Genomic DNA, 12,450 nt, shown 5'->3' on the forward strand with positions numbered 1-12,450 from the left:
GCTATTTGGAAGGGAGTGAAGTGGGGAGAAGGAGTGAGAATTTATTGTAAGGAGAGTCCAAAATCCATATGCTCACCTAGCAAAGTCTGCAGGTGGGGTAAACTGTGTATCTTTCATGTTTGTTGTTAATGTTCAGTCCCTAAGTTGTATCCCACTCCCTGCAACCACATGGACTGCAGCACTTCAGCTTTCCCTGTTTTTCACTATCTCCTGGAGTTTGCTCAGACTCATGTCCATTGAGTTGATGATGCCATATCATCTAGCCATCTCATCCTCTGTCGCTCCCGTTTACTCTTGTCCTCGCTCTGTCCCAGCATCAGGATCTTTTCTAATCAGTCAGCTCTTGGCATCAGGTGGCCAAGATATGATATCTTGCATATACACATGGAACTATTTAAAAAATATATAGGGTACTATTGTGATTATATATATATATATTTTAAAATTTACTTTAAAGTTTTACTGAATTCATGGCTATTTTTGACAAATGGATTATAGTGTTAGTTGCTTAGTCGTGTCCAACTCTTTGTGACCCCATGGACTGTAGCCCACCAGCCTCCTCTGTCCATGGAATTCTCCAGGCAAGAATACTAAAGTGGGTAGCCATTCCCACCAGAGAATAATAAGTGCCTCATAGGATTATGGTAATTTAAAAATTAGTCCACATAAAGCATTTAGCCTAGCACTTGGAACACATTTTAATTCAATATTAGCTGTAATGATATTACAGTATTAGCTGGGCTTCCATTGTGGCTCAAACGGCAAAGACTCTGCCTGCAGTGCAGGAGACTCAGGCTCAACCCCTGGGTTGGGAAGATCCCCTGGAGAAGGAATTGGCAACCCACTTCAGTACTCCTGTCTGGAGAATTCTATGGACAGAGAATTCCATGGACAGGCTACAGTTCATGGGATCACAAAGAGTCGGACATGACTGAGCAACTAACTTCCATTTTCACTAGCTGTAACGTTGACAAATGACGGTGGTGGTGATGATGATGCTAGAATGTGTGTGTGTGTGTGGGAGGTCTTTGAAACTTTTTGGTGTTAAAAGCTGCGCTCAGAGACTTCTGTTTGTGGCTAAATGGGAAACTAGACGACCTGAAAAAAGCTCTTGCTGCAAAATACCTGGAAATTTTGGAGAAAATTAAACAAATATCCTCAAGCACACCACAGAGTTCACAAGAAAGTAAGGTAAATCCCAGGAGCCAAAATAGAAAGGAGAACTGAAAACCAGAATGGTCAGTTTATAAACAGATGCTGGAGTAGGTTGTTGGTCTCAGTTACAAAGAAATTTAAATTAACCACCACTAAGGGAAAAGAGATGAGCCTTGGACATATGAGAGATGGGGCTTGAAACTCAGACTCACACATTTAGTTAGAGCCTACAAGACTTATCCCAGGAAAAGGTCAACTAGGAAAGTATCTGCCTATTCGGTAAGGAGGTTTCTGTTTGGGTACTGAGAAGTGGAGTAAACATGAGAAAGGCTCTCTTCCTAATAATTTGGGTCTGCCCTCATGTTGGTCTGTCATTCAAATTTACACTGCTTGGGTTGCTTAGGAAACTCTTGGAGCCTGTGATTCCTTTCTTTTTTAATTAAAAACTTTTATTGAAGTATAGTTGATTTATAATGTTGTTAATTTCTTCTGTACAGCAAAGTGATTCATTATGCATCTGTATTCTTTTCCATTATGTTTTATCAGGAGATATTGAGTATAGTTCCTTGTGCTGTATGGTAGGACCTTGTTTATGAACCTGTGATTCTTGAATGGAGATATCTAGCTATACATATGTTGAATGGATGTGTGTAATCAAACTATGTATATTCCAGAATGCAGGGATGATTTAACACTAGAAATTCCATAATGCAGTATACTACATTTGCAGATGAAAAGGAAAAAATATGACCACATCATCAGATAAAGAGGTGCAACAAAAGCATTTGACAAAAACAACAATCACCTTTTAAAAAATAACCCTTAACAAGTTAGGAATAGAAGAGAACTTTTGTATCCCATAAAGGGTATCAACCAAGACCTTTAATGACGGTTACGCCTCTGGTAAAAGATTAAAAGTAATCCCTTTATCCCGATGTACAAACTTAGATGTCTGTCATTCTTCTAATCAACATGCCCTAGGGGTCTTAGCTGTGTGAAAAAAGAGAAGCAGAAGAAAAGGTAGGCCTGTAAAGAAGTCTCAGACTAGTCTAGTAACATTGCACACTTTTAGTAATAGCTGTCTAAATGTTCATGGGGGAAGAGTGGATAAGTGAATTGTGATGCAGTCCTTAGCAATACCATTTCATCCCAGCCATGAAGGTGAATCAGCTGCAGTGGCCTTGAACTAGAGTCAGCTGGTATCATTGCTATCCCCTTCCGTAATCAGCTTCACACTAGAGCGAGAAAGACCTGGAGCTACATTTCCCACCATCTCATTTCCATATGGTTCTAGGTTAGTCTTCCAATTAGGGTTATTTGAATGAATTTGTTACACACAAGGGAAGAGAGAGTTCTTATACTGCAGAGGAGGATGCAAGAAGATAATTGATCAGCCTTGCTTAGCAAGCCCTTGCAGTTCCTTTGTTTCAGTGTGGTAGACACTTGAGATTGTCACCTGGCTCCTGGATTCTTAGCTTGCTGCATGCACTAAAGTCATCCCTGACAGCTCTCTTGATCTTTGCTCCCCTAGGGCTTCCAGCAGTGATGGACACTTCTAGTTCTGTCCATTAAATCCCTTTCTGCTTGGAATACTTAGAATAGCTCTGTGTTCTTAACCAGACCCTGCCAGACACCCTAAGTTCCAGGAGAAGGTTTCAATGACATATGGTTGGGTGAAAAAAATGAACTGCAGAATTTCACAAGAGAATCAAAAACATGCAAAGCTATATTGCATCTTGTTAGTGGACACATACATATGTAGTAAAAATTTTAAAACATGCAAAAGAATGGAAACCAAATTCAAGGACAGTGGCTTCCTAGGGGTGGGGATTTTGAATTACTGTGAAGTTTGGAAGTGTTGTATATGATTTTCCTTTAAATCTGAATTTTCTGTTTTGTTTATAAAATTACTTTAGAAAAAACCTGAAGAACAGTTATTTATGGCCTATGAACTTCTTGACAAAGCCATTGATGGCATAAATTTGAACTGCATGTTAACTGCTTTGCCAAATGGATCATCAGTGATTGACCATTGCTATGCCACGGTGAGAATGAGAAACTCTTACATTAGACTTATTGTCCTTAACTAGGAAGCATAGGTAAGTAAAGAATGATCTATGGTGGTTCCCCTCTCACAGACTGGAAATACATTTCTCTCCTCTCAGAAGAAATCAAGGAGGGTGAGGAGTCTTTGAACCTGTCATTGAAAGGCCATTGGTGAATGTGGAAAGCAGAGTAATTATTGTGTAAGCCAGATTTTAAAGGGTTAAGATGTGAGCATAACTTAAAGGCTAAGAATAAAATGATAACCTGAATAATAATAGGATAGAGCTATTTTTATATGTTTCGATAACTGTATTCCTTTTTAATTTTTGCTTCAATTCTACCGAAGCACAACCACTATATAGATGGAGACATGTGCAAACCAGTCACACCGAATAATTTCATAATGGATTTGCATCTTGAACTAATTCAAGCCCAGCACCGAATAGCTGTTGTGCTTCTTGACCAGTTGCAAGGTAGTAGTCATCAAAGCAGATAACTTGTTCTGAATCTATTTTAAGACATGTTCAAGCGTGGAATCAATTTTATTTGTGAATAATGTTCTTGTTGACCAGGTGTTTTTCAGATAAACTTTGTTGCTTTGTTTTTTCTTACTTCCCTGATTAATATCAATAGATAGCTTTCATTATTTCTTTACACCTTGGTTAGCAAATCAGTAAACTTCTGAAAAATTAAATTATTTGAGTTATAGTAAACTTTTGGTATTTTCTTAATTAAGCAAACATTTATTGAAGTGAATATCAAGATCTGGGAACTGTTTTTAGGCTTGGTCCAAAAAAGACACAGCCTTTAATTTTGAGCTCTAGATAAGTAAGCCAACTGTAAGAGTCAAGGTTCATAAATGCAGTGGAAGTGGACTCAGAGTGCTTGCTCTTGGCACACAGAAGAATATAACTGACAAGAAAGTCAGGGATGGCTTCCTGAAAGAGATGAGAGTTGACCAGAAAGCTAGCAAGTGTCTTTATGAAGAAAATTGAAAAGGAGGCAGTCATTTCGAATGGAGAAAGCAACTTTGAGCAAGGTGGAAGCAATTATATGAAGTATAGAAACTGCTGGAATTCTCTTATGGCTGCAGTAAAGAGCACACGTGGGAGACTGACACAACTAAGCCTAGAGGTAGATCACAGAGCTTGAAGGGTTAAAGGGTTTATATATTATCCTGAAGCTATTGAACTGACCTGAACTGAACTGAATTGAAAAATTTAGAGAGATATCTCTGACAGCAGTGTCAGAGGCTAGATGAGTTGGATTATGTTGCATCATATACACGGTTTGTTGTTCAGTGACTTTGTCCAACTCTTTGCAACCACATGGACTCCAGCATGCCAGGCTTCCCTTTCCTTCACCATCTCCTGGAGTTTGCTTAAACTCATGTTCATTGAGTTGGTGATGCCATTCAACCATCTTGTCCTCTGTTGTCCCCTTCTCCTCCTGCCTTCAGTCTTTCTCAGCATCAGGGTCTTTTCCAGTGAGTCAGCTCTTTGCCTCAGGTGGCCAAAGTATTGGAGCTTCAGCTTCAGCATCAGTCCTTCCAGTGACTATTCAGGACTGATTTCCTTTAGGATTGACTGTTTTGAAACTAGATTTAATCAAATGTTGGTTAATTAAATAATATTTGAGTGCAGATTTTTTTCTCCTCAGCTTTATTAAGAATATTATTGACAATTACATTATGTAAGTTCAAGGTGTACAATGTGCAGATCTGCTATACTAATACATCGTAAAATGATTATTGTTATAGCATTAGCTAACAACTCCAGCACATTACATAATCACTGTTTCTTTTTTTGTGGTGAGAATATTTAAGATTTACTCACTTAGCAACTTATAAATATATACTCTAGTGTTATTAACTATGATCCATGCTATATATTAGCTCCCCAGAGTTTATTCATCTTATGACTGGTAGTCTGTACCCTTTTACCAATATCTGTTTCTCCACTCCCTCAGCCCCTGGTAACCACCACTCTACTCTATGTTTCTATGAGTTTGGCATTTTTAGATTCCTTGTAAAAGTGATACCATCCAATATTTGTCTTTCTCTGTATGATTATTTCACCTAGCATGATGCCCTCAAGTTTTATGCATGTTATTGCAAATGGCAGGATTTCCTTCTTTCTCATGACTGAATAATATTCCATTGTGCATGTGATATATATCTATATCAATCTGCCTCTATATGTACATCACATCTTCTTTCTACATTCACCCATTGATGGACACTTAGGTCATTGTGATATCTTTGTTGCCGTATTTTAGCTGTTGTGAATAATGTTGCATTGAAAATGGGATCATAGATATCTCTGAGATCTTATTTTCATTTCCTTTGTGGATATATCCAGAAGTAGATTTTTGGATCATATAGTAGTTCTTTTAATTTTTAATTTTTGGAAACCTCCATAATGTTTTCTATAGGGGCTTAACCAATTTACACCCCCACCAATAGTGCACAGTGGTTCCCTTTCATCCACATCTTCGCCAGTGTTTGTTATCTCTTGTCATCTTGATGATCAGTTCAGTTTAGTTGCTCAGTTGTGTTCAACTCTTTGCAACCCCATGAACTGCAGCACGCCAGGCTTCCCTGTACATCACCAACTCCAGAAACTTACTCAACCTCATGTCCATTGAGTCAGTGATGCCATCCAACCAGCTCATCGTCATCATCCCCTTCTCCTCCCACCTTCAATCTTTCCCATCATCAGGGTCTTTTCTAATGAGTCAGTTCTTCATATCAGGTAGCCAAAATATTGGCACTTTAGCTTCAGCATCAAGTCCTTCCAACGAATATTCAGAACTGATTTCCTTTAGGATTAACTAGTTTGCTATCACCATTCTAGTTGATAGCCATTCTAATAGGCATGAGGTAGTATCTCCTTGTGGTTTTGATTCACATTTTCCTAATGATTAGTGACGTTGAGCATCTTTTCATGTACTAGAGAGCTATTTGTATATGTTCTTTAGAAAAATGTCGTTTAGTTACTCTGCCCATTAAAATCAGAGTTTTATTATTAAGTTATATGAGTTCTTTATATATTTTGGAAATATGTACGTACATACTTATATTTACATGGAATTAATTATTATTTCTTTGCAGTATCTGGATCTGCTTGATATTTTTCTCTGCCTTATTGAACTGCCACCCTGGCACAGATGATCACTTTTTCCTCCTGTCATCCATTACTGTCTATGCTGCCGTCTGACTAATGTTGCCTAAAGACTGCTTTTGTCATTCTTATTCAAGAACTTTACAATGGGTGTCTGTTGATGATTGTGCTATAAAGTGTGACTCCTGTATTGGGCATTAAAATTTTTCTTGCAGTCTCATCTTTCTTATCTCCAATGATTATAATCATGAGAACTATCAATTAATTAGCATTTATAATACCCTAGGTGCTGAGAGAATGGTGCATTATTTTCTGTTTTCCATGCAGGTAAATTTCCTTATCCTTTGCCATTAAAGAAACTTTATATTTTTAAATGGTGTCTGTTGACATCTTTTCATCAGGCAGTCATCATCCCGTGGTGGCTCATGTGCATTAGCACAAATAATTAAACCTCAATAAAAGGGTTTATTGTAAGGTTATTACAGGTACCCTATTTCCAGGTCTTTTGAGAACTAGATCTAGAAAATCAAGAAAGTTTCTTGATATATTTTCTACCTCCCTGGGTCAGCATACCTTCATCTTCTTTTCCCTCATCCTGCTACCTCTTTCCTGGACCACCATGATGGTCAGTCTCAGCTACACACGAGGATCTCTCACTGCTCATAACCAGCTGGCAATAATTTGTGTGTTAGTTGAAAATTTTGAGAGACTCTGATTTTATCAGCCACAGAGAGCAAAGTGGAGATCTTCATGTGGTACCCAGAACTCTTGCAGGGACCATGGATGGAGCAATTTTGAAAAGCTTTTGAGGAAGGAAAGTGACCAAGAGTAGGTTGGATCCTATTTATCAACATTCAAGATGATTTTATTTAAAGTGAAATAGAAAATAAAATATTTTTATAATTTGAAAACTCTTCATGTCCTCATACTGTGGCTAATAAAATAATTTAATGATAAAACTCTATTATATTTGTTTGAATTTTTATCTATTAATGAAAAAAGATGACCTATGATAGAGGATTTGATTTAGGTCATACCTGAATGGTCAGAAAGCAACAGTTAGAACTGGACATGGAACAACAAACTGGTTCCAAATAGGAAAAGGAGTACGTCAAGGCTGTATATTGTCACCCTGCTTATTTAACTTATATGCAGAGTACATCATGAGAAACGCTGGACTGGAAGAAACACAAGCTGGAATCAAGATTGCTGGGAGAAATCTCAATAACCTCAGATATGCAGATGACACCACCCTTATGGCAGAAAGTGAAGAGGAACTAAAAAGCCTCTTGATGAAAGTAGAGTGGAGAGTGAAAAAGTTGTCTTAGAGCTCAACATTCAGAAAACGAAGATCATGGCATCCGGTCCCATCACTTCATGGGAAATAGATGGGGAAACAGTGGAAACAGTGTCAGATTTTATTTTTCTGTGCTCTAAAATCACTGCAGGTGGTGACTGCAGCCATGAAGTTAAAAGACGCTTACTCCTTGGAAGGAAAGTTATGACCAACCTAGATAGCATATTCAAAAGCAGAGACATTACTTTGCCAACAAAGGTCCATCTAGTCAAGGCTATGGTTTTTCCTGTGGTCACATATGGATGTGAGAATTGGACTGTGAAAAAGGCTGAACGATGAAGAATTTATGCTTTTGAACTGTGGTGTTGGAGAAGACTCTTTTGAGTCCCTTGGACTGCAAGGAGATCCAACCAGTCCATTCTGAAGGAGATCAGCCCTGGGATTTCTTTGGAAGGAATGATGCTAAAGCTGAAACTCCAGTACTTTGGCCACCTCACATGAAGGGTTGACTCATTGGAAAAGACTCTGATGCTGGGAGGGGTTGTGGGCAGGAGGAGAAGGGGACGACAGAGGATGAGTTGGCTGGATGGCATCACTGACTCGATGGACGTGAGTCTGAGTGAACTCCGGGAGTTGGTAATGGACAGGGAGGCCTAGCGTGCTGCAATTCATGGGGTCGCAAAGAGTCGGATACGACTGAGCGACTGAATTGAACTGAACTGAATGGTCTAGTGGTTTTCCCGACTTTCTTCAATTTAAGTCTGAATTTGGCAATAAGGAGTTCATGATCTGAGCCGCAGTTAGCTCCTGGTCTTGTTTTTGCTGACTGTGTAGAGCTTCTCTACCTTTGGCTGCAAAGAATATATCAATCTGATTTCAGTGTTGACCTTCTGCTGATGTCCACGTGTAGAGTCTTCTCTTGTGTTGTTGGAAGAGGGTGTTTGCTGTGACCAGTATGTTCTCTTGGCAAAACTCTATTAGCCTTTGCCCTGCTTCATTCCGTATTCCAAGGCCAAATTTGCCTGTTATTCCAGGTATTTCTTGACTTCCTACTTTTGCATTCCAGTCCCCTATAGTGAAAAGGACATCTTTTTTGGGTGTTAGTTCTAGAAAGTCTTGTAGGTCTTTATAGAACTGTTCAATTTCAGCTTCTTCAGCATTACTGGTTGGGGCATAGGCTTGGATCACCGTGACATGGAACGGTTTGCCTTGGAAACGAACAGAGATCATTCTGTCGTTTTTGAGATTGCATCCAAGTACTGCATTTCAGACTCTTTTGTTGAGTATGATGGCTACTCCATTTCTTCTAAGGGATTCCTGCCTACAGTAGTAGATACAATGGTCATCTGAGTTAAATTCGCCCATTCCAGTCCATTTTAGTTTGCTGATTCCTAGAATGTCGACGTTCACTCTTGCCATCTCCTGTTTGACCACTTCCAATTTGCTTTGATTCATGGACTTAACATTCCAGGTTCCTATGCAATATTGCTCTTTACAGCATCAGACCTTGCTTCTATCACCAGTCACATCCACAACTGGGTGGTGTTTTTGCTTTGGCTCCATCTCTTCATTCTTTCTGGAGTTATTTCTCCACTGATGATCTGTAGCATATTGGGCACCTACCGACCTGGGGAGTTCATCTTTCAGTGTCCTATGTTTTGCCTTTTGATACTGTTCATGGGTTCTCAAGGCAAGAATACTGAAGTGGTTTGCCATTCCTTTCTCTAGTGGACCACATTTTGTCAGAACTCTCCACCATGACCCATCTGTCTTGGGTGGCCCTACACAGCATGTAAAGCGTGAACTTCCAGATGGTCAAGCGGGTTTTAGAAAAGGCAAAGGAACCAGAGATCAAATTGCCAACATCATCTGGATCATCGAAAAAGCAAGAGTTCCAGAAAAAGATCTATTTCTGATTTATTGACTATGCCAAAGCCTTTGGCTATGTGGATGACAACAAACTGAAAAATTTTGGAAGAGATAGGAATACCAGACCACCTGACCTGCCTCCTGAGAAATCTGTATGCAGGTCAGGAAGCAACAGTTAGAACTGGACATGGAACAACAGACTGGTTCCAAATAGGAAAAGGAGTACGTCAAGGCTGTATATTGTCACCCTGCTTATTTAACTTATATGCAGAGTACATCATGAGAAATGCTGGGCTGGATGAAGCACAAGCTAGAATCAAGATTGCTGGGAGAAATATCAATAATCTCAGATATGCAGGTAACACCACCCTTATGGCGGAAAGTGAAGAACAACTAAAGAACCTCTTGATGAAGGTGAAAGAGGGGAGTGAAAAAATTGGCTTAAAGCTCAACATTCAGAAAACTAAGATCATGGCATCTGGCCCCATCACTTCATGGCAAATAGATGGGGAAACCATGGAAACAGTGTCAGACTTTATTTTTTTGGGCTCCAAAATCACTGCAGATGGTGATTGCAGCCATGAAATTAAAAGACGCTTACTCCCTAGAAGAAAAGTTATGACCAACCTGCTGCTGCTGCTGCTAAGTTGCTTCAGCCGTGTCCGACTCTGAGCCACCCCACAGACGGCAGCCCACCAGGCTCCCCCGTCCCTGGGATTCTCCAGGCAAGAATAATGGAGTAGGTTGCCATTTCCTTCTCCAATGCATGAAAGTGAAAAGTCAAAGTGAAGTCGCTCAGTCATGTCCAACTCTTAGCGACCTCATGGACTGAAGCCTACCAGGCTCCTCCATCCATGGGATTTTCCAGGCAAGAGTGCTGGAGTGGGGTGCTATTGCCTCCTCCTAGACAGCATATTAAAAAGCAGAGACATTACTTTGCCAACAAAGGTCTATCTAGTTAAGGCTATGATTTTTTCCAGTAGTTGTGTATGGATGTTTGAGTTGGAGTATAAGGAAAGCTGAGCACCAAAGAATGGATGCTTTTGAACTGTGGTGTTGGAGGAGACTCTTGAGAGTCCCTTGGACTGCCAGGAGATCCATTCACTCCATCCTAAAGGAAATCAGTTCTGAATATTCATTGGAAGGACTGATGCTGAAGCTGAAACTCCAGTACTTTGGCCACTGATGTGATAAGCTGACTCATTTGAAAAGACCCTGATGCTGGGAAAGATTGAAGGTGGGAGGAGAAGGGGATGACAGAGGATTAGGTGGTTGGATCGATCACCGACTCAATGGACTTGAGTTTGAGTAAACTCTGAGAGTTGGTGATAGACAGGGAGGCCTGGCGTACTACAGTCCATGGAGTTGAAAAAGAGTTGGACATGACTGAGCGACTGAACTGAACTGAACTGAACTGAATGATAGAGGAAGCAATAATTTTACAAATAGATAGTTACTCTTTAGTGTTTAGAAAATATTTCCTTTCTTGAATGTAAGCCTGATTGTAACGACAGTCTTCTTCTCTTTCTTCTTCAGTTTTGCAGACTCCAACGGTGAGCAAAAATACATCTACCAAAGGTACAGAGAAGCTAAAAAAACCTGCAAGCCCTGATTGTTTTACAGGTAATTAAAATTTGGATAAAATGCTTTTCCAAATTTCTTCAGGATAGTTTTTATGTTGCCCTTTTGGTAAAACATTTGTCTGCTTTTACAGAATTAAGTGTGATGAATAAAATAAGGAAGAATAAGCTATCTAAAGCGATTTATTTGATGCAGAAAACTCTTCTAATATTTGAGAAAGATGCAACCTGTTCTTCTCTACAGAACTACTTGACGGTAACAGTGTATACCATTCCTTACTTTAGTCCAGACTTGAAACCCCTGGTAAAAATGAATGATTTATTGCTCTTTTCTAAAAATAATGTGTTGCCCTTAACATTAGATTATGAACTTTCAGATTTTCCATGTTTAGTCCTCTCTTTGTGAAGTGAAATAGTTCTAAACAGGAAAATTAATGTATATCTCCTGCCTTGAACTCTCTTGAAATGAGAGATTCTCCTTCTGCAGGGGGGACCTTACATAGGGAACCAAATAAAATCAGAAGGGTTCAAAATGAGGTAAACTGTAGAATGTAAGTGACACTGTGTATGCATAAATGCATTCCTTACTATGGAACTAAAATACTTAAAGTCCTTGGGCTAAGACACTTTCCTAAGATGGAGATTGCTGATTTATGGACCAGTTGCCTTACTGCTGTCTCTCTGTGACCTGGAAATGGTTCTGTCTTCTTACTAATTCATTTATGTTGATTTTAGAGTTTAAATTTCTGAGGGGAATCACATTTCTGTTTTATTTTGTCCCTATGCATCACAAAACTTTGATTGTGTTGGGTGAATGAATGGCACATGATAAATTAGAGACTACCAGTAGCTTGACTGACACAGGGTAGAGGAGTGTAGGTCAAAGCTAGGGGGAGGATACAGCATTGAAGAAGAGTCTGACATCCAGTGGGGATCCTATAATAGAAGAGGGAAAGGAGATGAGACTGAAAGCACATACAAAGCGATTCCTCTTCAAGGAGGGTGGACTGCAGAGCAGACACCTCATCCCTCTGATGTAGAAGGCAAGGAGCAACAGACAGATATAGATTTCTATAAGTCTGTTGTGGAGGCAGAGAGTTGAGTGGATACTTTCTTATCTTAATCATCTGTTAAAGTAGGAGGCAAGGAAATCTGCCAACCATGAAATGTGGGGCTAGGTAGATGGACTGAGGAGAGAGAAGGTGATGGGAGAGTGGAGAGGAATGGATGAAGGAGCGAACTCTAAGATAAAGGGCTGGCCAGCATTCTGAAGTTCTAGCTGAGGCTGAAGACCATGGATTTCCAGAAGGCCCCATCTGCATGCTGGTATGATGTTATCCTGGTGTGGTGTTCTTAGTAGCTGTGACAGTAGAATACTTGT

At 39.7% G+C, this 12,450-nt stretch overlaps 1 protein-coding gene across 10 annotated transcripts in view; it reads left to right on the plus strand.

The window, feature by feature from the left end:
* CFAP54 (cilia and flagella associated protein 54) overlaps positions 1 to 12,450 on the plus strand; it is a 312,887-nt gene that overhangs the window by 50,257 nt on the left and 250,180 nt on the right. For all 10 annotated transcript variants that reach the window (XR_011566649.1, XR_011566651.1, XR_011566650.1 and 7 more), the window contains 4 exons: positions 3,072 to 3,200; positions 3,548 to 3,674; positions 11,026 to 11,112; positions 11,204 to 11,325. Coding sequence is in view for 7 of the 10 variants with exons in the window: in XM_070789566.1 (XP_070645667.1) it covers positions 3,072 to 3,200; positions 3,548 to 3,674; positions 11,026 to 11,112; positions 11,204 to 11,325 (465 nt within the window). In the remaining 3 variants the exon portion in view is untranslated. The remainder of the gene's footprint in view (positions 1 to 3,071; positions 3,201 to 3,547; positions 3,675 to 11,025; positions 11,113 to 11,203; positions 11,326 to 12,450) is intronic.

This window comes from Bos indicus, chromosome 5 (genome assembly GCF_029378745.1).
Source record: "Bos indicus isolate NIAB-ARS_2022 breed Sahiwal x Tharparkar chromosome 5, NIAB-ARS_B.indTharparkar_mat_pri_1.0, whole genome shotgun sequence".
NCBI classification, from domain to species: domain Eukaryota; kingdom Metazoa; phylum Chordata; class Mammalia; order Artiodactyla; family Bovidae; genus Bos; species Bos indicus.